This window comes from Uloborus diversus, chromosome 2 (assembly GCF_026930045.1).
Source record: "Uloborus diversus isolate 005 chromosome 2, Udiv.v.3.1, whole genome shotgun sequence".
Lineage (NCBI taxonomy): Eukaryota > Metazoa > Arthropoda > Arachnida > Araneae > Uloboridae > Uloborus > Uloborus diversus.
In genome coordinates, this window is record NC_072732.1 from 112,601,823 (window position 1) to 112,628,056 (window position 26,234).

At 33.0% G+C, this 26,234-nt stretch overlaps 1 protein-coding gene across 1 annotated transcript in view; it reads right to left on the minus strand.

Moving 5' to 3' along the window:
- Positions 1–810: 810 nt before the first annotated feature.
- The window catches only part of LOC129217253 (N-acetylgalactosaminyltransferase 7-like), a 45,417-nt gene continuing 19,993 nt past the window's right edge, over positions 811–26,234 (minus strand). Inside the window, exons 9-12 of the mRNA XM_054851527.1 lie at positions 24,860–25,078; positions 19,086–19,184; positions 7,608–7,733; positions 811–6,053 (exon numbers count right to left, since the gene is read on the minus strand). Coding sequence (XP_054707502.1) covers positions 5,916–6,053; positions 7,608–7,733; positions 19,086–19,184; positions 24,860–25,078 — 582 coding nt within the window. The 3' untranslated portion in view covers positions 811–5,915. The remainder of the gene's footprint in view (positions 6,054–7,607; positions 7,734–19,085; positions 19,185–24,859; positions 25,079–26,234) is intronic.

The window sequence follows — 26,234 nt, forward strand, 5'->3', positions numbered from 1 at the left end:
AAACAGAATCGCAAAATAGGATGATGGGCACACCATTTAAAATAAAATGATTCATTACTACTTAATGTAAAGTAACTCCAACTTCACTGTTATTGGATGATAATTGGAGACAAGTAAAAGAATGTGGGAATGCATCATATCCGATATTGAGTTATACATATTCTATTTATAAGCAGTTTTATGTCCCTGTGGCCGACTACTGGAGCACTTACCCTACTTAATGAAACAATTCTTTCTGATTAATTTTCTTTTGTTAATGGATATTAAAGTAGGGAAAATTTGGTAAAAGTTGGATATTAAAGTAGTTTTGCAGCTATAAATTTTAGGGAAAGTATATATGATTTTAAATACATGATCAAGTTGAATGAAACAAATTTTGAGCATTCTATAAAACATGCCTTTAAATTAAGTCTAAAAGGACTTTTTGCTAAAAATTAAAATACAATACTTTTTTTCTCACACACTTTAATTTTGCTTTTAATTAAAAAATTATACATTACATCTTTCAATTATTTCACAGATTTTTACTTATAACTTTTAAAGAAAAAAATTCAGAGTGGTCAATGATTTTCTATTATGTAATTATTTTGATTTAATATTTAAGTGAAACAGGTTTAACATGAAACTAAGGAGACTAAAATATTTTTTTGTTACAACAGAATTTTGCACAAAAAAAAAAAGTATTAAATTACACAGTATATTTTCGTGTTGTAATTATTTCATTGTATCACTGTGTCTTGTTTCTTTAATGAAAAAAAAAAAACATATTTTCTCATGTTATCAAATAAATACTTTAAGTAACCAGTTTACACCGTTCACAATATAAAAAAAATAGTAGGGTTTTTTCCTTCTAAATATTTTATTAGAAATATACAAAAACATTGAGTCATTTATAAACCAATTATTCATAATGCATATAAAAATATTTTTATTAATAAAACATGTACAAGTGTGAATCAATTTTGCATTTAAAATTTACATTTATTTGATGATAAAAGGCACTTTTACATAAGTAGATATCAAAGATCTACAAAGATCTATCAAAGATGTGATACATAATGTTACTGCAATCATGTTCAGAGCCATGGTGAAGATTTTAATAGGAGATGAGGGAGCTAAAAGAATTTCTCTGAATGATTTCATTTTTTTAAAAGCCATTTGCTCTTTTGATTACTATAAATATTTTCATTTTTTAAATTATGATTGAGAAATACTACCCTGATCATAATAAATGGTGATCAACAATGTTTTGGTGCAGAAAGCAGATTACTGCATACACATGTTTTGAGATTTCAGGAAACCTATTTTTCAATTCAAATAGTACTATTTGCTAGTTTACTGAGTAATCTGCTAGTTTTGTGTGCCAAAACCTTGTTGATTACCATTTACTTCTCCGCACAAAGGGATTTATTTATTTCTTACCCTGATTATGTTTTTTTAACATATTTACAAAGAAAATGCAATGAACTGGCTTAAAACCGGGAGTAAGGATTTTTGATATCACCTAATTACATTGCAACCTCGAGTTGAACAATACCACCTCTGAACTATCCCAATGATCTGCTTCTTTTCCCAGCATAGGATATTCCTCATTGTAGTTTGTTAATATCTGCAATAGCTTTTTGGTCAACGTAAACTGGCTCATTGAATGACTTATATGGAATGTTTGTAGAATATTATTTGCTTGCAATTTGCATTCAAGGCATTTGACTCTCAGGTAGCATATATTTTAGCTATATATCAGTTTATAATTTTTTCATATTCACCCATAAAATGAAATTTATATCACTGGAATAACTATAACTATTTTACCAAGGGAAAAATGTTCATTGATATAACCTATGCAAAAAAAAAAAAAGGAAACTTTTGCTATGTTATAATACTGTGCTATGGAAAAATATTGGTGGGAAACATCGAGAAAGTCTTCATAACATTTTATATTAAAAAGAACTGGAAAGAAATTTATATTTTGATATGATTAGTAGAATTTAAATGCTTAACTAATAATGACTGCATAACTAAAACTGATTTTAAAAATTTATCTTTAAATCTAATAACCCAGAAGATTCTAAGTCCTTTCTATATGTAGCAAAAGAAAGGCTGAGCATAAGAGAAGAATTAGATGGTTTAAATTTGTATCTATTTATAATTAATTATAACTCCTTATGGTTTTAAAGTTATATTTTTCTATCTGATAATGTAAATCAAGTGTAAAACAATATTAAACAATCATCCTACACAGTGAGCATCAAATTTAATTAGTTCTCATTTTTTTAAAGTGCAAATTAAAAATTAGAACGCTGTAAATTTTATTCTAGTTGTTCAAATTTGGCTGATTTTTTTTTACTTTTTTTTCCCTCCGAGTTTGCTGCACTCTTTTTATCAACTTATTCTTACTTCTACTCAGCCATTCATCCCTTCAGCGGGTGGATAAAATGAGTACCAAGTGTGCTTGGGAACTAAACCCTGGGGTTTCCATGTTCGGCTGACCAAATAACCCGAACATCTGCCTAGCACCCCAGAGCCTATGGTCAGAAAGACTGAGATGGGCACAGTAGACCTTGGCTCCCATGAGCTGTCGTGCCACTGGGTTTGGTTTATTATTACTTCTTAGTTTTTCTGTAATATATGTAAATTCTTATCCATAATGTAGTAAACAACTTACATTGAAAAACACCATTACATTATAATGAATTTTGAAAATGAACCAATTTATTGGCTTCAGGTTTAAGTTAATGTTACTTCAAAAGCATGAAATGAAATTCTTAATGTTAAGACCTGTATAATGATTCTGAACTAAACGAGCGAAATTGTCATTAGCCATTTGCTGATCTATTGCATTTCCCAGGATTGTCGTACATTCTTTCATTTGGCACCAATATTGGGTGGAATGACAATAGCCTTTAAGAGTTTTGACACTCTCTCAGATAGGGGTATTTCTAGTGCTCATGATATGCAACTGCACTAGTAATTTCATTTAGAGTATCTAAGACAAATAGATATTCAAATGATCTTTAACATGACTCATAGTTGCATAGCATGAATTCTGAAGATTTTCTGCACCTTCAAAATACACCGACCAGAGGCGGATTTGAACCTACACCCAAAGATTTAAGATGCAGATGCGCTGTAACACTGCATCACCCTCATTTTAAAAAAGAAAAAGTCTCTTTTTGAAATAGAATATTCACTTCCCTCACTGTCAACATGACAAAAGTATTGTGTAATTTGAAAGTAATGTTTGAACAAAATTAAAAGGAAAAGGAATTATTTAAATATTACAATTGTTTTGTTTCACAGCATTTAAGATACCAACCTAAATCATGTTCTGAATCAAAAAATTTGAGCATTTGACCAGAATAGGAAAGTCCAGATCTGGTCATTATGGTGCAGGTCGACTGTACCCTCAATTTCAATAAAAATTTTGATTATTATTGAATCAAAAAGTTGTTTTTCATTTTAAAGGTCACAAAAAATATAAATGTCACCTTAGCAAATATTAAAGACTGAACTGCTAAATTTCTTACAGTCTTCATAATACTGAATGCAATTCCTTATTCATTCCATTACATTATAATTGGTTACTCAAATAATGAAGTATATTTAGGGAAAAGAAAACAATTACAATCTTTAAATAAACTATTAAAAAAATAGTTATAAATACACACAAATGGATCACAAAATCTTTAAGTAAAAATGACATTGCTCTGAATTAAAAGCACTCATAGACACATTTCATACAATGGAAATCATTTTGATACATAGAATTAACACAGTTCTTATCTGAGTTTATTAAATGTAATGTAATGAATGAAATGAGTAATTGTATAGTGGAGAAAATGCAAATGTTTAAAACTTTTTAATAACCCCGAAGATTTTTGTGACCAAAGAGTGGGTACTCTGCTGTATTTTGTAAAACAAAATAGTAAGTCTATCAGTTAAAAAAAAAAGTTCAATTGATATATTATGTGGGGGTAGAAGTGAAACCCACTTAGTCAAAAACATTTTCACATTTCTGTTTCAACCTGTAAAAACTACTGGAACAGAATACTTAATGTCTGTGTTGTATTGGAAGGTATGGGGCATAAAACAGCAAATGCCTTCTAGTTTGTTCCAAAAAAAAAAAAAAAAAAAAAAAAGCGAATCTCTCTGATTTTAAATCAATTTGATGTTTATATCATTTAATTAAAAAAATATTAACAAAAAAAAAACAATAAAGAAAAAAAAAATAGACATTACAAAACAATATCAGTGGCAGAAAACATTTAATGGTAGAAATTTTCATCATGCTCACTGGTCTTAGCTAGTTGGTTATCAGTGTTTGACTAACTATAATTCAGCAAGCTGCGCCTCAGCCTCTAAGGTACTGAAACAACAATCGGGAAGACTGAACTTACAAATTTGTGAAATCACACAAATAATTAATTATTGCTGATGGACTACCAGATGATCAATGTCAACCAAAAAAACCTCATAAAATCATGGTTAACAAATCACAGTTCAACTACTGATGTAAAACCAAAAATAGGTAAGAGCAAGACAAGTTTGCACAATGCTATATGGGATGTATTTTCAGTAAAATCAAAGTTCTTAGCACCTATTTTCTACATTTAAATTTAATTAACCATCATCTTCTTTCCTTTAAATTTTCAACATATACCCTTTTATTTTTAAATTTAAGTACAGCACACCTAGTATACTAGTTCTGCTACTTTTACGACAACAAAACTGCTTAACCTGACTACCCAATCTCGGGGGGGGGGGGGGGAGGGGGGGGGAAGAAAATAAATTAAGCTATGACCTTAGTGCATTTTAATACATTCTATGTGCATTAATGACATTTTAAAAGCAAAAAGTATTTTGTGACATTCAACAAATAATTTACATTGCAGTTTTTTTGCCTTGAATTATTACATTTTTTAAAGCTGAATATAATGTTTACAACAGAATTCACAAAATATATTTTGGATAATTTATAAAAAATATTGAAAACATAATTCCTGACTGCCAATAATGAAAGTAGCATGTCAGTTGGTTGTCATGCTTTTAATTATATTTTAAAGATCATCCAAAATATATTTTGGGAATTCAATTATACTATTAAATTCAGCTTTAAAAATATAATAACACAGGAGAAATGTTTGTCTGTACATATAATGCATATTTTGGGTTGAATGTGACAAAATGCTTACTGTTTTGCTTTAAAAATGTCGTTCAGTGAGAGAATTGTGTTTGTAAAATGTATATTTTGGGTTGAATGTAACAACATGCTTACTGTTTTGCTTTGAAAATGTCACTCAATTACCCGCGGAAGTGCCCAAGTACAACTCAGTTTTGAGGCCAAAAAAGGATAAAAGTCTGAAAATTATTTTATTTTTCATTTGTAACCCCACAATATTTTCCATAAAAATCAGTGATTAGTTTTATCTAATTATTATACAAATTATTATATTTATTTTACTTTTATTTTACAAATACAAACTCCATATAAATATGAAAATAGGAACTTCTAAATGACATTTTAGAATATGAAAGAATTCTTAAATCTCTACAATGATGTTAAGCATTTTGGTCCAACCAACATTTACATTTAAAAAAAAAAAGCATTAAACATTAAATAACAATAAGTACAAATTATTTTTGATTTTCACTTGTTGAATCAAAATTGGAAATGTTTTAAGAAGAGATAACCCTAAACAACAAAAAATGCAATAAATTTAACATAAAAATAAATAATAATAAAAGCAAAGCTTAATAACAACAACAATTCTACAAGTAGTAGTTTAGGAAGTAATTACTATCACCGCTTGAATATTTACAAAACATTTGAGCTTTTATACCTTGCTTCAACCGAGAATGTACAACCATTACGTTTTAAAGCATAAAATGTAAGAGTAAAATAAGTACAATAAGTATTACTTTACAATCAGTTCTTTAAAGATCCATTTTTGACCATTTGATGCATTATTACAAGGTTGCAAATTCAATTTTCCCTTGTGGTGACTAAGTTCTAAACATTTACGATGCCGTTTATGTTGCAGCATTTTTGAATTCTAAAAAAAAAAAAAAAAATACATAATGAAGACATACATTTTGATGTTTTAGGCATATAACCAATACATCATTACATACAAACAACAGAATAAAGAAAATTAATCACATGCTCCATAATAATATTATTTTCTTTCTTTAATGTGCAGTTTCAATAATTAAGAATTGCAATTTTAAGCAACTCCCATAATTCATTTCAGTTTGTGTGTGGACAAGTATGAATATACGACTGCAGTGACATGGTGGCTAAATGCAAATTTAAATTGTGTACTTTCCCTTTTATCTCCGGTCATATTTAATGTCTTAAGGGGTTGTCCATAACAAATGATATCACACTTTTTTCTAAACATGTTTCCTTCCTCCCCCTTTTTGTCACAAAGTGTCTTCCTTCACCTTTCCCCATCCTTCCTCTTGTCGCATATCGCACTATTCTTTATAAGCATCTTCTTTAAAAAATATCCTCAACTCAGAATAACAGTTCGAGCATTTTTTCAAAAATAATGCATGAAGGACAAACTGTTAAAAATAAAGGCTTTTCAGCTTCAACATGTACATGCTAATACATACCCAGACATATAGGTAGTTATCAAAATAATGGAAACACCTGTGAATAAAAGTGACATTTTTGAATGTGCTTTGTAAGTAATGAAGAATAAAACTAGATATCTGTTTTTTTTTTTTTTTTTTTTTTTTTTTATAAATAGCAATGTTCATATTCTGATAGTATATGGTAACTTAATGGAAGTCCTGAAAGTCTTGGTTTTTTTAAGCGTGTGAAATGTCCGACTTATCAAATTTTAAAAGAGGCCAAATTGTTGGAGCGCATCTAGCTGGAGCAAGTGTAACTGAAACATCTCAATTTTTTTGTCCATTCTAGAGGTACAGAATATAAAGTCATGACAGCATACACACATCAGGATAAGACGAGCTTGGCAAATCAATATAGTGGGCGGAAAGAGAAGCTCAGTAAAAGAAACCAACGGGTATTGAAGTGGATGGTTATCTCTAAAAAGCGAACAATAGCAGCAAAAGTGACCACAGAACTCAATCACTACCTGGATTCACCAGTGTGAATGATTACAGCCAGAAGGCACCTTTATTAACAAAACATTTATGGCAGAGTAGCAATTCCCAACACACTTGTTACAGAGTTTTTCATTATTTTATTTCCCTTTATATATAAGATAGAGGACCTAGTGCCCGTAAAAAAAGTTAAATTTTGTATTTTTTGACCTATTTTAATTTTTACTTCAAACTTTCAATATCGTAACTCTGCATCTGATTTTGAACATTTTTGCAATTGGAAGTATACATGTAGGACTAACGGCTGCGAAAATAAAAGTCTCGCAGGTTAAAACGGAACACCCTGTATACATACAGTAAACACAATATGTCGACAGAGTGATAAACATAAAAGTCAATTCTCCGCAGTTCAATTTGCTATTTTATCTACTTAAACTTCAATTTTAAACATATTATCTATATAACTATGGTAAAATGCAAAGCATAACCTTTTAAGTAAACAAAGAAAGTTGGGCAGAAAAATTCATTCTTACCGGATTATATTCCCACGGACCATTTACAGAGCCCAAAGGACAAAAAACAAGTTTCATATGATTTGTATCAGCATTAACACATCTCTCCCCAACACCAAGTTGCCCCTCAGCATTTAAACGGAAAACCTGGAAATACAACAACAAAACAAATGATATTTCTGTTATCCAAAATGTTACCAGTAAGTATAAACAGCTAAATGCTTTTGTGGATCAATCAGGTTTTAAAATTTTCTTCATTTCTTAATTTAATTTTTTACATAAAAATTTTTATAAGAAAATATTCAACAAAACATTAGCAGAGATTAATTAAAACCCATAAAAGTTGTTTGTTTTTGAGATTAGAAATGATGAAAACCAAATTATTTATCTTCCACTCCAATCTCCTTTATTCACATGAATACAGAAGATTTCTGTACTGTCTGTCTGATTTTAGTCTAGATTTAATTTCTTAAATTTAAAAAAAAAAAAAAAACCCTAGGAAGAAATATCTAGTAACTAAATTTTTTGTCGCAAGATTGTTTGCTTTTGCGTAGCTCCTGTATCAAAACTGCTAAACACAGTGGTGTTTCTTGCACTAGTCTCATGAGGAACAGTAGCGTACCAAGGGTTTGGCAAGAGTGGCTCTTGCCAGGAGCGCAGCAGATAGGGAGGCAGCATTTCGACTGAATAAAAAATATAAAATGAGTTGATGTGTGGATCCCTTGACTTCCTTTTACTCCAATTTGATGATAAAAGTGCCTCGAAGTAAGCAAAGAAACACTTGAAATATTTTCACCCCAAGTTTGTTGCGAACCAAATAAAAAAACAACTTTCATACGTATAAATTTTCCCAATATTGGCAATTTTAATGTGATTCAATAGTTAGACCTCTAAATTTTGCTAAATTGAGACCAGATTAAAAAAATAATAAACATTTAAAAAAAAGTCAAATTTGTTGGCAAGATCTTGGCGACAAAACTTGGCGACCAAAAGCTTGCCGATATATCACCAAGTGTTTGCTAAATTATAACCATTGGCGTCGTCAGATTACATTTATTGGGGGGGGGGGGGGGGGGGGGACAATTTTAACACTGCTAATTTCAAGCTGCTTCCAAAAAAAAGTATAAAAATATATATATACATAGTAAAAAATGGATTAGCATTGTCATTTAATGCACAATATTAAAAACTGAAACATCTTTATCAGTTAAACACACAAAATAAAGACTTTTCCTAGCCAGTGTGTGATAAAAATAACTGTGTCTATTTTCCTCTCTGCGATTTTTTTCTAATGAAGTGTTAACACAAGAAAACAGGATTTGATCACTTTTTGTGTATGTTTGTTGTATTTTTTGTATCACTTTTTGAGCTTAGTTAACCTACTGAAGCATAATTTTGACTCAGAAATGGGGGTCCGGGAGTTTCTTCCCCGGAAAATTTTCGAAACTATTGTTTTATAAACTCAGTTTTAGACGTTTTGGTGATGTTTGAGAGAAGAGAGATTCGGGGGCCGTCTCCGGAATTTTTTTGTAATCGAAGTTTTAAAAACACAATTGTAGGCTATGTTTGGGAACAAACAGTTTTTTGAAGTTGAAGTTCCGAAAAAGTTGAATTTAAATGACTTTCGATGGTGTACGGAAAAGGAATTTCAAGGCTTCTTTCCCAAACTTTTTTTCCAAAGTTTAGGTATAAACGGCGAAGTTTTAGATGCTCTTTGGTTAGGAAGAAAGGTTCAGGGATCTTAGAAATATTTTCACAGATGAAGCCCTGAAGACGAAAGTCAAGACGATCTCTGATAGTGGAGAGTGGGCGTTTTTCCAATATTACAGTGAGGGCTGTCTCCTGGTAGTTTTTCAACATTGAAATTGTAAATATGCAATTGTAGGCTATCGTTGCTGACGTTAGGGGAAGAAATGGTATTTAGATACTCTCCCTTGCTTTCAAAATAAAAGTTTCAAAAACACAATTTTAGGTGATCTCTTAAGAAGTCCTGAATGGATAAGGCTTGAGGAGAGTCTTTTTCCTTTTCAAAAACATTTGAATGCTTTGGTTTTCTATACAAAAATTTTCAATTTCAAGCCGGATATTCATTTGAAATACGTCTGCGACTTCAGTAAAAGCACTTTAAACATTTTGGACTAGTGTAATTTACTTAACACCAGTCACGTCGCCATTGGGGACGGGACGAGGCGGGGTACCCTTCGGGTGTCACCCGTATGTAGGGTTAAACCCAAAGTGAAAAGCAAAATTTCAAGTTTTTGAAAAATATGAAGCTAAAGTGCATTTTTAAGACTACAAATTTAAAATTTTCCGTGGGGGGGGGGGAACTCCCGAACCGCCCCCTTCCCCTTTTCCTACTCCTCGTCATAGAGTGAATACTATTCTCAGGATTAGGTTCATGTTGTCAATACTTAAGCCTAGCTGTGAGTTCCTGTAAAAAAAAAAGTCCCATTATCTTCACTTGTGTTTGAGATATGTTTGACGTAATTAAAAGGCCATCAATTTCACACACACCCTTACTTTTTTGACCTTTTGACGGCCTATTGTATGAATTTCATGTTTTCTTTTTTACACAGACTATTTAAAGTTTTTTTTTTACATTTGTGGGGAAAGGGGGAGTGACACACCACAAATTACCGCTCCGGGTGTCACCCATGGTAGGTACGCCATTGTTAACACTTATACATTAGGTCTATTTTTTCACTTTATTATAAATATCATGCCTCCTGAAAATCTTAATAAAATTTTTTGTTTCACTTTTTTTCGAACATTCAAGTACTTAGAACTTTTGGTGTGATTATTTCATCACAATATTTTACAACTTTCTCGCAGTATTTCAGCTTTTTTTTTCTGTTTAAAACATGCTTCGATCTCCCAGGTGAGGTTTTGCATTTAGAACAAAAAGTGAAATTGCATTTAGAAAAAAAAAAAAAAAAAGAAAAGAAATATATATATATATATATATATATATATATATATATATATATATATATATATATATATATATATATATATATATATATATATATATATATATATATATATATATATATATATATATATATATATTTACTTTTATTGTATTTGCTCGTTTATCATATACTTGTTCATTTTTAAACCTGTCTTCTGGCCTCGACATAGTTTTTTTTTTTTGAAAAAATTTACATTGTGTATATACCCTTTAATCCCCCCCCCCTTGCCCCTCCGTGAAAATTCGAAATGATGGACCTACTGCGAGATAGTCTAAGCTTTCATTGCAGACAGTTGCTTTCCTTTTGTGTAAGCAAAGTTCATTTTGACTCAATTATCTAATAATTTAACATTTCACAACTGTATTTCACAGAATAAATTATGTGTTATGTAACTGTGCATTATCGTCCTTTTTTAGAATTAAAACAGTAATAAGTTCCCCCCAAATAATGAATTTCATCTTAACAAATACAAATTTTTATGGGGGTCCGACTCTCAATTATTGAGGGGGTCCGGACCCCTCGGACCACCCCGGCCGAGACGCCCATGATTATAACACCACTTGAATAAGCATTGAAATTAACAATGATTTTCCCTAGGGCTCGACCGATGGCATTTTTTGGCCGATGGGCCGATTGTTGGCCGATCGTTCTAAGATGGCCGATGGCAAAAAAGAAAAAATCAAACGGAAAAAAATTGCCAAGATCGTCAGGGATTTGAAGAATCCTTCCCCCTTTCTTTCTCACTCTTGCCATCATTTTCCTGATGTTAAAAAAGGGAAGTTCTTGTTTTATTAGGAGGTTTTCAAGAAACTCTTATAATCAAGTGCTAACTTTTTCTAAAAACGAAATTTAGGAAAACTTCATTGTTTTCTTCCTCCTCGAGTTAACCTCTATAGTAGAAAAAAAAATCCATGAATTTCCTCTGCCATCCCCTGACAGAAAAACAAGGAATTGTACTGATATGCTATCAAGAAAAACTCTCTTGTTTGGTATCTAAGTAGTTTCATTCTGGTAGTGATACGAAAGACTTACATTTCTAAGAGATTTTCTTTTTGTTTGCAAACATAGATTAAAAATATACTATCCTTTTTGGGAAAATACGCTTGTTTTTCCAAAATATTGAGGGTAAATTTGACGCCACTAAAAAAAGTGCCGCCCGGGGCGAACCACCCCCTCCGCCCCACCCTAGCTACGCCACGGGTCTCACGCAGGGTTCGCACGCTCCTTCAAAACTCCTCCAATACTCCTTCATTTAGGACAATTTTTTTTGTAGGGCCCTTCAAACTCCTTCATTTTGGTTTCAACTCCTTCAAAATTCCTTCTTTTTTAGTTCAAGACTACTTAATCTTCCTCTATGACAGTAACTTATAATATTTTGATCGACAACTAACTCAGGGGTCTGTCCAGGATTTTTCACAGGGTCCGTTTTTTGTGAAAAATCAAAATCAAATAATTTCGCAAAAGAAAAAAAAAACGAAATTTTAGAATTTAGAGATGGTACAAACTGCATCAATTAAACTTAAAGTTGAGTGTTTTCCTCTTCTATGTCGAGAAAATCATTCTGGGGTGTTTTTCTGATATTTGGCGGGGGGGGGGGGGGGGTGGCTTCGTTCTCTCAATATCAATATTTATCTACCATTCTACATTATGTTAAATTATACCAGAAATATTTCTGTGCAGTATTTAAAATAATTGTAACAAAAATATAAATAAATAAAATTCAGAATCGGGTTCAGCATTTAACTTTTTGACCCAAGACATTCTTAAAAAGCACAGAATTTCGTTTAAAACTTATAAATTCCGTGATTTTAACAAAAATAAAAAGATATTTTAATTGTTTACCTCTTAACAAAGCATAATAATCATCAAAAATTCGAAAAATCGGATTCCCATAGCGGATGCAAAGAGATCGCAATTCTCAAAGCGAAGGCATCAAAAGTATAAAAACGGCTTGTAAAAGAAATATTTTTGATAAAATTATTTTAAAATTTCATTTTAGAGTCCTATGATAAACATTTCATTAATATCTGTGGACACACTTGATGCAAAAATAAAATAAAATAAATAAAATAAAAATAAAATAAAATAAACCATCTATTAAGCATTTAAATTTTTAACTCATAACAGAAAATGGAATTTTGCTTTAAAAACTTGAAAAGAGAGTTCTAACAGAAATAAAGAGACTTTTTCATTTACTTGCATCCTAATAAAGCGAAGTTAGCTTGAAAAAAGAACAAAATATGATTCTCATATCGGATGTTAAAAGATAGCATTTTTCAAAATATTGACATCTAAAGAAAAAAAAAACGGTAATTAAAAGAGTTTATTTAAAGTTAATCATCTTTGTTAGCATCGAAAAATCAAAACCCATATAGTTTTCTCCCAAAATAACAATTAAACATCGCACCGCACCCGTAAAAACGCAAATATTGACAAACTGGTAAAATGATGAGAATATTTTCTAATCAAGTCATTATAAAGGTTCAACGCCAGACGCTAAGTGGTTATAATTTTGAAGTTGGTAACCCTATCTGAAGCGATCATATTTTTTCCCCACCCATATCCCCCCTTTCCCGTATCCCTTTGCAGTTCTAGGTTCATTTCGCAGATATATATTATTATTGTTTATTAAATCATGAGGGGGTAGAAAAGTGCTTACCAATGCCTTTTCAGAAAAGTTTACAACAACACCGCTGCTAATTAGCTGTGATAAAACAAACAACCATTATATTTATTTGGCAGTAGCAATTATTTATCGCTTGCAGGAGCATCGCAAGAGTGGCAATTTTTTTTTTCAAAATTAGCCGATTTTGTATAAGCTGATCCCTCTAATTTGATTTTAAAAAAGGTTCCAAAAATTATCGGTTTATACACAGAAATATGCATTATTTTGCTTTCAGATTTGCTCTTTCAATAAACAATTTGTGAAAGACCCGATCTTGTTAATCAGAATTTTGTGAAGGGTTCGTTTTGTTTGATCGGGATTTTGTGAAAGGTCCGTTTTGTTTGATCGGGATTTTGTGAAAGGTCCGTTTTGGTTGATCGGATTTTTGTGAAGGGTCCCTTAACGGACCCAAATATCCTCTGGCCAGACCCCTGACTAACTTTGTCACAAGAGTGATTTTAATGTAGTAATTTCGTGCATTTATTTTTTTTCATAAAGATGTGATTTACAAATTGATCGTTGTTAAGTCATAAAAGTTGAAGGTGAAAATTTTATTAGAAGACTAAAACATTTGATAAGTGATGTAAAAAATGGTGCTTGGCTATTTTTTCAAGTTTTATGATTATTGTTTTTTCCTCTACCACACTCTCAGCAGCAAAAGGCAGGTTGTCTAATTATTATTTAAATATCTAAAACTACATAAGGAAATGTACTACATTAAGTGATTGTGCTGAAAAAACACTTGTTTAGTAAATCGCAGTTATGATATAATAAAAAGGGTCATCCACAAGTGATGCCATGCCTTGAGGAGGAGACGGGTTCATGACAAGTGTGACAAGGGGAAGAGAGAGAGTGGCAAAAAATGACATCACACAGTTATTGTAACAATATGTTTATAAAAAATTTGACATGTGACAAGAGGAGGAGTTACGTAAATTGTGACACTTTGCAATAAAGGGGGAAGGGGGTCAAATATGTAGAAAAAAAGGGCGACATCATTTAATGGCAGCCCATTAGTGCCCCTTCAAAATCTCATTTTACTCCTTCAAAACTCCTTCATTTTATTTCTGAAATTGAGTCAAGTACCCCCCCCCCCCCCTATTACCTCAAATGCAATGTATGTATGTATGTCCGGGGTAATCTGCAAAACTACTGGACCGATTTTAACCATTTTTTCACTGTAGATAGCTACATTACCAGGGAGCAACATAGGCTGTAATTTTTTCTAAAAAACTTAGTTTAAAAAGGTTATGATGGAAAACAGTAAATTTCATGCAATTTCTCCACTAAATTATTAAATATAAAATCCATTGTTACAAAAATTCGTTGCCTTACAACAGCAATATTAATAGTAATCAGAATGAAAATTTTTGAATCAAGGCTTCTCAGGAGCAAATATGTATTTAAAGTCATTTAAATGTTCGGAAACTCTACTTTTTCAACACTTAGGGAAACATAGTAGAGAGTTGTTTCTACTTTTTTTTTGTGTGTGTGTTTGTGTGTACTATTTTTTTAATAAATAAAGCGAACGGTTTTTTAGTGATCTTTGTTTTTGTTAGTTCATATTTTGGAAATTCTTCAAATTTTTATATGCTTAAATGTCGTGCTTTCGTTTCTGAGTACTATTTCGTTCTTTATACTTATTGCTATTTTACTTTTATGGGTAAGGAAGAAGCTCAATTTTTAATCACGTCAAAGCGGTGTGTTTTGAGTTCTTTCAGTTAAAACAGAACCGGAGAGAAAGTAGCGATTGTTTCTAACAATTATTACTGACCCACGCAACGCCGGGTATTTTGCTAGTAACTTCATATTTGATTGGCAAATGTGCCAAACCACAATTAGTTAAGCTTACCCGCCTTTGAGCTCCATGGTAGGGCAAAGCGGTTTTTTCCAATGTTTGGAAAAATTGATAATAAATAAAATATTGGGTTTGAAATAATACAAAAATCATTTTATTTTGAAGTTCAAGAGCCCTGCTAGGAATTAATACCGAAATTGTTGCAATAAAGATCCAAAAACTACAACTTTCGAGCGTTCTTCGAAAACCTACCCGCTTTGGACCACCCTCTCCTGTTTGTTTCCAAGTTAGTCTTCAATTCGGCAATACATCACCAAATGATCAGTCTAAGACGCTATATTAGTTTTTCATTGAAATAAGTAATTGATAGCCACAAAAAATGAGTAAATAGGCCTTTTAGAACACCCGATTGAAAACAAAAAGGGAAGTGCACAACTGGAACGTACTCAGACCCCACATACGAAATTTTAACCTTCTACAGCTTACTATATTTGAGTTATGACCTATGAGAGATACATACGTGCATCCAGCTGCAAAAAACAACGCAATAATTAACTTGTTTGTACCTGAATGCAGTATTAAAAATTCTTTCAGAGGTGACTAAAATAGAAATTCATAATGAAATTCAAGTAGAAAAATTTGTATGAAAACAATAATTCCCTTTACTTTGTATTAAAAAGTAAAACAGCAAAGATCATTTTTTTCGAAAACATCGGTCAATTCCATCGGCTTTTCGATGTTTTTTAAGGCTGAAAGCCGATGTTTAATCCAAGTTAGCATCGGCCGCCGATGCCGATGGCTAAATTGTTGAACCATCGGCGCCGATGCATCGGTCGAGTCCTAATTTTCCCCCCAAAAATGTATAAAAGACCCCCTTAGAAACATCAGTATGCAACCAAAAAGGAAGGTGCACAACTAGACCCCACTAGGAGTCTATGTACCAAATTTCAACTTTCTAGGACATTCTTGAGTTATGCGAGCTACATACGCACATACATACGTACATACAGACCCCACGAGAAAACTCGTTGTAATAAACTTGGGGGTCGTCAGAATGGATATTTTGGGAGTCTATACCCGAGTAACATCAACTCATTGGCCGTTCATCGGAATCCGATCAAGCCTTGATCGGCCGATGATCAGATTCCGATGAGTTTTCATCGGAAATTGCTCCAATATGTCTCATCGGCAGTAGTAGAATCCGATCATCGAAATCTGATGAATTTTGCTCCCTATACCGATGAGATTTGGAGCAATATACGAGCAGTGCTGTTCCGAGGCGATGAATTTAGGATGAAAATACGATGAGAAGTAGTAACAACCGCGATATAGGGACAAGCAGGAGGAAAAAAAATTAACAGTGGGAAGGGGGGTCAGGGCCCGATCAAGCCAAACTGGTGCCCAGGTCCTGAGTAAAATTTAGTGCCCCCCCCCATGAGAAAATCCGCGCAATTTTAAAGTCCGTGTTTCATACTAGAAACTACATTTTAAAGGAACATTACTACATTTAAAAAAGGAAACCTGGGATTTGAATACCAAACACTCGATAGTCACCAAACTAATCACAGTTAAAATTGCCTCTTAAGGCGAAAAAGAGATGAAAAACAATTTAAAACTGCAAAAAAAAAATCTTACTAATTCTGACAGCGAGCTTTAAAAAGACTTCTTTCTGGCTTTAACAGAGGCAAATATGTCAATCAAATAATCGAAATCTATGTTTGATGCCACAGAATTTTCAATGGTCAATAAGGAAAACACCTGTAAATTATCCTGAGAAATGCAGCTTCTCAAATGATTTTTGATTCTTTTCAAAATTGAAAAAGAACGTTCACTGGAACAGCTGCTGATAGGCAAGGTAAGAAGAAGCTGCAAGGGTGAATCCACATTCGGAAATGTATGTGTAATGTTTAGTGATCTTATCCTTTTAAAACATTCTCCAGGAGAAGGGTTACGTTTGCAAAAATTTGAAAATGTGTTAATTCTTCTGGAAAATGTTCATCTATGTCATCCGAGTAATTTTTTTGAAATTCCAGAGCTAAGGAACAACGACTTCTTTACGCCAATTTTTTTTAACTTTATGAGTTTTTGAGCTGATTTTTAAAAAATTTTGAGCCCCTTCTCACTTAAAGTTGAGAAAAAGTAAAATAAGCTTCTTTTTTAAAAAAAAAAAAAATGGAAGTAAGTAAATGAATTCAGGCTAGGCCATTTTGGTGCCCCTAAATTTGTGGTGCCCAGGTCCGCGGACCCGCCGGACCGTGCGTTAATCAGGCCCTGAGGGGGGTCCGCCATCTTGGATGATCACGTGACCCTTCCGCCATCTTAAAACTTTCAGGGGGGAAATTTTCGGTTGACGCCACTTGGAACAATTATTTAATATACTTTAATTATTTTTAATAACTTGTTTATTTAATTTCTAATTTCTTACTTTTGATGAACGTGATTCATGAGTTCAATCTAAGTCGATTTAGCCGGGAATCGCACCCTGGACCTATGGAATATGAGATTCATATGTTAACCACTAGACAAGTAATGCTCTTTCCAAGGAGGAAAGTAATGTGTTAAATGGAAAATCACTTGTGGCGCCACCTATCAGGGGGCAAGGCCATGACAGATTTCTGAACGGAAAGTGAGAATTTTATTCAGTGAATATACTTGTGGCACCAGCTAGCGAAGAGTCGGAGTCGATTATTTTGGCCGCAAACAGAGTCGGAGTTAGTACTTTTGGGAGTCAAATTGAACGGAGTGGAATTGTTTTGGAGATAGAGAGAAATCATTCAACAGTGGGAGTCTCATTTTGTTCGCAAATCCAGTGAGGTAATCGGGGTTGGAATCGTGGAGTTAAAGTTGAATTGATTTTGCAGCAAATCGGAGTAAACTCTTCCAAAATCCAGGAGTCGGATTTGGAGTCAAAGTCAGTCATTTTTCCTCCGATTCTCAACCCTGAGTGTTAATTCATATAGCCTTACGTTTGATCAATAGTCGGATTATTCGAATATTAAAACTTATCCTATTTTAACAGTTGGGAGATTTCCAAAAATTTTAGATTGGGAAAATTTTTATCGGAAAATTTAAACGACCAACTTTTTTTCCGATGAAATGTAACTCGGCAAATTTTCATCGGAACATTTGATCGCTAAGATCTCTTTTTCCGATGAAATGTAGCAGAGCAAGTTTTCATCAGAAAATTTGATCACTACAATCTTTTTTTCCGATGAAATGCAGCTCGGCAAATTCTCATCGGAAAATTTGATCGTTACGATCTCTTTTTCCGATGAAATACAGCTCGGCAAATTTTCATTGAAAAATTTGATCGTAAGGATATAGTTTTCCGATAAGAAACAGCTCATCGAAAACCGTTCTCGGATTCTGATCACAACGATATCAGCGTGCATTAAGCGAAGAGTTTAGGAGGAGTCGATGATCAATGCTACTTGGGTACGCTCTTAGGCATATATGTACATGTGGTCGGGTTGAAAAAAGAATTCAATATTTATTCTGGGGCGAGCAAAATGGAAATTAAGGCTGTTCTTTGAGTGAAATTTTTTTTGCTTTCTTTTTTGTAAAAGGAAGTAAAGGTTTTTTAAAAATTTTAATTTAAAAAAAAATCATAAGTATTTTTTTAAAATTGTGATCAATTAAAAAATGCTTTTATACATATAAATAAAATAAAATAAAATAAAAAAACTCACAAGAAAAAGAGCCAGATGGAAAAATGAAACAATCCTTAATTCTCAAAAAAAAAAAAAAAAAAGAGGGGGGGGGGGATTTTACCCAAGGCATAAAATTCTGTTTTGATTCATCTAGTTAGCTGAAAACTTATACAGATTTAAAAAAAAAGGGGGGGAGCGTGGTGGAGGGCCTTCTATGCCGAATGATTCCACTTCTTTTGTTCAGGGAGTCGGCAAAATTTTGTCGTGTATAATTAGAAGTGTGTAGTTTTTCTTAGGCTAAGTATATTAATGTGCAAATAACTAATCATGAACTGTTGGAGGTTCAAATAAAGAAAACAGATTGAAAATTAGAATTCAAAGAAAGGCAGAACATGCTTAATTTTATAAAATGACCTGATTTCCTCCAGAACCATGGCAGTGACTCATTCCAACAATTGATGGAGGATGAGAACTCATAGTATCAAGACACTGGCTAGTTAACATACTGCGAATCTAAGGGACAAGAAAAGAACAAATGAGAAATAAACATTAGATAAAGTCATAAAGATGATGCAATACATACATAAATAAGTATTATTTTGTTTGGTTTCAAAATTATAAAATTTTCACTTAAAGCAAAATTTTGGTTAATGCTAAAAGTCAGAAAACTATCACATAAAAGCTATAAATTTTATAGAGTTGATAAAAATGCCACTCATAAAAACAAATCTTTAATCTTTATAGTCAATTTTATTTCTATTACCTACACAAATTTTTAATTTACAGTACAGTAAAACTTAGAATAACTGATGCTCAAATACCAACACTTCAGATATTCGACATTGGTTATCTGAAGCACACATCAAAATCAAAACTAATATGTTGTGGCCATCACGAAACTTTCTTCTATATTTTTCTTTTTTTTTCCCTGATCCCTCCCCATGCTTGATGAGGAAGCAATATTCTCAACAAAAACAACATTACACATGCAAAAACTATTGCAAAAGCAAAGCAAAGAGCGAAAATTGAAAGTTATTTTAAAAGCCTTGCTTGAATTAATTACAAATATTTTATTTGTTAACCTTTAACAAATAAAATATTTGTAATATAGATGTTATAACATAAGATGGCAACAGTTAAAATTTTTAAATCATTGAGATAATATTCCCGATCATTTCCATACAATTAAAATCACGAGAAATACGCAGACGACAATCTATTATGATTTATCTTTCATATTGTTGCATTAATAAAGCTATTTTTATTCGCAAAAAAACATCTTTTTGAGCGATTGGTGTCAAAATTGAACCAAAGCCTGTTTACATATGGATTCACATATATTCCAAATTTCAACCAGAACGTAGCATTACTTCTTGAGATAGGGCACGCACAATGGAAAAAAAGAACGCGTGATTGCCCTACCCCCTTTTTAGCTGTTGACACCAAAATAAAATCAGCTCTTATACCCACTAAAAGATACTTGCCGATAAATTTTTCTTTCATTCCGTTCATTATTTCTTCAGATACAGCAGTCACAATTGACGACAAAAAACGTTCTATAGCTCAACCCCTGTTTGAATTATTGACACCAAAATTGAATCAGCACCTGTTCCTGTTAATGGCAACATATGGACCAAATTTTGTTTGATTCCGTCAGTTACTTCCTGAGGAATAGCAAGCACGCATAATTCAAAAAACGTCCCATTGCTCCACCCCCTTGGAGGAATTCGTGCCAAAAACCAATGGGCACAAGTTCACATAGCGGCACATATGTGTACCAAATTTCGTTCGATTTCATGCGGTAGTTTTGCTGTAGAACAGCCACAAAAAACTGGTCACACACAGACGTGACATACACACACACAGACAGACAGACAGATATTTTCCAAAAATAGTCGGAATGGAGCACACCTCAGTCAGCACACCTCAAAACGTTCGAATCCGTCAAAATTCGAAATTCGAAAATTTGCACTAATCCAATACTTTCTTCTATATCTTTATCTTAACTAATAAAAAAGCTGAAAGTCACTCTGTCCGGAGGATGTCTGTAACGCGCATAGCGCCTAGACCAGTGATTCCCAACCTGGGGGTGATCGAACTCTTCTAGAGGGCGATAGGGGAGCGACCGGTATTCGGATACTTGGTAATGAAAAATTCTTGACTTTTCAAAAACTATATTTATTAAAACAAATCGGTACACAATTCGGAAATATCTTTCAGAATACCTATGTCGTGTAATATCAAACCAAGCATATGGCACGTCAAATCGAAGAAAGTCGTTCCCAGAAAATAAGGCATGTATGATTTAATGCTCAATCAAATCTGTTCGGATAAAAAAAAGTCCCAAAAGCGAAAAATAATATCTTTTATTTTATTGCCATTTTCACAAGGAAGAAAAAAAAATCTTGTAAGCACTGTCTGACCATTGGTGCCAGCATATATTTAACGCCTGAAAAGTGGATGGATATGTGTAGGAATGGATTTTTACATTTACTTATCAGTTGTCATTCAGAATCTTGCAATCAGCGCATAAACCTCCTTACGTAGTTTCTATTGTTTGATTTAATTTAGTGAATTTCTGTTTAATTGTGCATGTTTCGTAGTGTGGAAGTTCGATATGAATTCGAAAAAGAAATGCTGGCAGTATTCAGCTGACTATTTAAAATTTGGTTTTGTCACGTCACCGCAAAATGTGCAGTTTCCGCATTGTCTTTTGTGCGATAAAACATTTTCTAACGATGAAGCGATGAAGTCCTCGCGAATGAAAGAGCATTTGTCAAGAGAACATGGTGACAAAGTAAATAAAACTCTTAGTTATTTTCAAGACGTCAAAACAAAAGCGGATAAACGGCCAAAGGTGGGTGAATTACTCAGAAGACAAGCAACAGATCTTGACAAAGGGCTTCTTGCTTCTTACGAAGTCTCTTTTGATATCAAAATATAATAAGCCTCATACGATTGGCGAATCTCTTATTCTACCGGCTGCGAAAAAAATAGTTGAAATTTTGCTTGGTGAGGGCTCCAGTAAAAAGATAAGTCAAGCTCTCCCACCGAGTAACAACACAGTTTCCAGGAGAATAGATGAAAGCTTGGGGTGATAGATGATAGCTTGGGTTCATCAATAGATCTATTTCAAACAAATCTAAGAAAGTTCTTCTGCCTTTATATAGGAGTTTAGTAAGACCTCATTTGGAGTATGCTGTGCAGTTCTGGTCGCCTTATCTGAAGAAAGATATTTTTGTATTGGAAAGGGTTCAAAAAAGGGTAACTAAATTAGTAAGGGGACTCTCAGATTTAGATTATGATACCAGACTTAATAGGCTTAACATGTATAGCCTAGAGCAAAGGAGAGTCAGAGGGGACATGATTCAGTTATTTAAATTTATCAAAATGAAAGATGTAAATGGATTAAATTTTTGCGGGGAAAGCAGGACAAGGGGTCATTGTTTTAAGCTATTTAAATCTCAGGCTAACTTGGAAATCAGGAAAAACTACTACTTTAGCAGGGTCGTGGGCACTTGGAATAGCTTACCGGAAGAGGCGGTAATGAGCAAGGGAGTGGATAGCTTTAAAAGGGCCATTGATCTTCATTTGGGACTAATTAATTGACTAGGACCAGCCTAGCTGGGCCCAGAGCCTGTTGCTGGTCGTCACATTTGTATTTGTATTTGTATAAATGGCTGCTGACATTGAGTGTAAACTCATAAATGTTTTGAAACAAAGTAAATTTGCACTACAGATTGATGAATCAACTGTGACAGATAATAGAGCTATTTTTTTAGCTTACGTGAGGTTTATTAATGAGCTGAAAGAGATAACTGAGGAAATGTTGTCCGCCAGAACTTTGATTACTGATACAAAGGGATCGTCGATTTTTAAAGTGGTGAAGGATTATTTTGAAGAAAAAGAAATTCATTGACAAATGTAAGTGCTTGAGCAGCAGATGGTGCCCCTGCCATGGCGGGTCGTCATATTGGGTTTCTTGCACACTTTAAAAAAGAAGTGCCAGAAGTGATTACCATCCATTGTGTCATTCATCGTCAACACTTGGCTGCAAAAAAAAAATGAGTGGTGTTTTACATGAAACCTTACTATTAGTCATTACTGGTATTAACAAAATCAAAGCTAATTCTCTCAATGATCGCCTGTTTCGAGAGCTTTGCCATGAAAATGACGAAAAATTCGAACGTGCTTTTACATACGTCTGTGAGATGGCTTTCCAAATGAAACTGTTTGCGCCGTTTCTTTGAATTATTCGACTCTGTAGCTGAGTTTCTTGACTTGCATGATCCTGCTTTAAGTGAGAATTTGAAACAGCGCAAATTGGAACTTGCTTATCTCACAGATATTTTTGAAAAAAATGAACGAAGTCAACATTAAGCTTCAAGGAAACAAGATGAACCTCATCAAGGCCAAAAGCATAATTTTCAGCATTCATTGCCAAATTCGAAATCCACAAGGCAGATATTGGACGTAAAGAATTTATCCTGTTTCCAACTCTAAAAAAAGCTTAATCGTGGATGATGAACTTCCAGAAGAAAATATTTTAATTTTTATTGATCACCTTGATCAGTTAAAAAAAAACATGGAATCAAGGTTTGCAGATTTGATCAACTTACAAATTCCTGACTGGATTTTAGACCCATTTAGTTTTGAAGATGTGGATGAACTGGAAAACTCTTTGCAGACAGATTTTATGGATTTGAAATTTGATTGTGAATCAAAAATTACTTTCAAGCAATACGGTTACGAACTTGCCTGGGTGAAGCTTATGAGTACTTGCCCACAATTTTGGAAAAAAGTTGAACAGCTCCTCATCTCATTCCCCTCAACATATTTAGTTGAAAGAGGATTTAGCTCTGTAGTGCAGCTTCTGACGAAGCAAAGAAATAGATTGGACATCTGTCTCAAAGGGGACCTCAGATTAAATCTCACTAATATAAAGCCAGACATCAAGCTTTAACGGAGTTCCATCAAGCACAAGGCAGCCATTTCAAAGGTAAAAAAGAACAAATCTTAACAGTTCAAATTCTCAATTTATTCCCAATTTCAATTTAAAAAAAAAGCATGTTCCAGAAAAATGTAGTATTCCTATTTTTGCTAAGTATGTATATGATGTTGATTAATTAAAGAACTTCAAATTACGTCTTTTCTTTTTTTTTTGGGGGGGGGGGGGGGAGGGGAAGGGGTTAAGAACAAAAAAATTCAGTTTTAAAGCTAATTATTGCATTATCATGCACTTTTTGAAGCTTTAAACTAAAATTAGGCATTCAGAAACATTAATCTTCACTAAAATCAGCACCATCTAATTTGTGTTTTTAAGGGAAGAACGTGGGGGCGATAGGTGTAATTTAACTTCCAAAACGGGCGATGGGCCAAAAAAGGTTGGGAACCACTGACCTAGACTGTTCGGCCGATTTTCATGAAATTTGGCACAAAATTAGTTTGTAGCATGGGGGTGTGCACCTCGAAGCGATTTTTCGAAAATTCGATTTTGTTCTTTTTCTATTCCAATTTTAAGAACAAAAATATCATAAGATATGGACGAGTAAATTACGAAATTATCATAACGTGGAACCGTAACATGGGCACTAGCCAATTGGCGAGATACGAAATTATCATAACGTGGAACCCTAACATGGGTACAAGCCAATTGGCGAGAAAATTCACAATACATTATATTATTTGTAAATATACAGGCGAACCAAAAGACCTTTTAAATTTTCTATTACGGGCAAAGCCGTGCGGGTACCACTAGTATTAGATATAGAAGAAAGTAATTAATCACCCCTTTTGACACAAATTTAATATTGGTTTGAAAAACAAGAAGGTGACGCTCTTCAATTGCTATACTTCCGACGAATCTAAAATCTGGCAGCTAGAAAAACAGTAACTAAACAGAAACAAAAATATATCACTCATTTTTTTTTCATGATTGTATTGTTATTTATGATAGAAAAATTACAATGCAAGTAAGCAGCATAATGTTTACACACTTAAAAGTTTAATTGAAAATGACTCTCTGATTATCTAACAATTTTGATTTTCCAACACTTCTCTGGTCGCTAGAGTAGGATTATTGGGGTTTTACTCGATTTGAATAAAAAAATTTTCCCCAACTGTTTGCTTGTTTATAGTTTTACACACTACTCATTTCATAAAATAAAAAATCATAAAATACAACTTACTTCTCCCCAGAATAGATTTTTTGGCAAAATAGGATATTTTTGGAGAACATCATATGCAACATTTTCCATATACCATTTAAATGGTTTACACTGAAGTCGTTTCTTTATTGCAAGTTGTCCAGAGATATCACCATGGTCATATTGCCTGGCCATTGGTTCCCGAGTGTAAAAATATTCCTTGTATTCATCCATCCAAACTTCAATGACTCGTTTGTAATTCTAAAATAGAGTAATGCAATTTCAATGGTCAGAAATGTTTTTTTTTCATGTTAGATATTCTTTAATACAGAACAAACAAATTTTAACAACTTACAATTAAATAAAAATGAAAAAATAAATAATAATCACAGCAAAATTACAGAAAACAAAACCCTCAAAGATACGCATAAACCTATGCAAGCACAGAAAAATTTTAATGGCCAGAATAAAGTCTGAAATTCAAAACTTTACATTTAAACGACATAGATACTTATATTTACTAAACTATATAAACTATGGTACCATATGTTTTCTTAATAGATATTTGTAATACGCTTCAATTAAAAATGCTGTCAAATTTTTGTAATTTAAATTCGAAGCACAAGAACTTAAGTTATTTGAAAATATATGAACAAAATAAGCAGTTATACAGGGGTTTGGATTTTGAAGAAGGGGAACGTTTGCAGTGCCACTTCTACATGAAATCAAAACTCATCTGCATAAAACAAAATAGAAACTTCAAATCTTGAATTGCGTGTACTCTTATTGGCATAAAATAAACTCCTGTAAAATATGGGTCCACTGTCAGGGTTGCCAGAATTAAGAACACTAAATACGGGACAGGCTTCTGGGAGTGAAATGGAGGGGGGGGGGGAATGGCCATTTTTAAGACGTCTATTCATGATAAATCAGAAAAATTCAATTGCAACAAAGCATTAAACCTCACAAAATGTTGCTTCTCAAAGTATAAAGTTCTGTCTTAGCCCTGGCTTAGGGCGATAACTTACTGCAAAATATAAAAATCGTTTTCATTGCGATTTACGACGCATGTGCAGAGATATATTTCCAACATTAGTCAATTAGCAAAGAAGAAGCAACCATTCGGTTCCTCATGGTCTGCCGCTAAAACAAAAACATACAAACCAAATCAAAAAGAAAATAACTTTTGCGTTTGCTGCCACATGATTTTCTTATTGCTCATTATTTCACATTTTTTGTTTTCTTCTCTTAAATTAATTTCTCGTTTGTAAAATATTGTTATCAGATGGAATACGGGACTTTAGCCGTCCCGTATGGAAGTTCCCCGGGACGCGGGACAAATTTTCAAAATACGGGACTGTCCCTTGAAATCTGGGACGTCTGGCAATCCTGTCCACTGTATATGCAGACTGTAGTC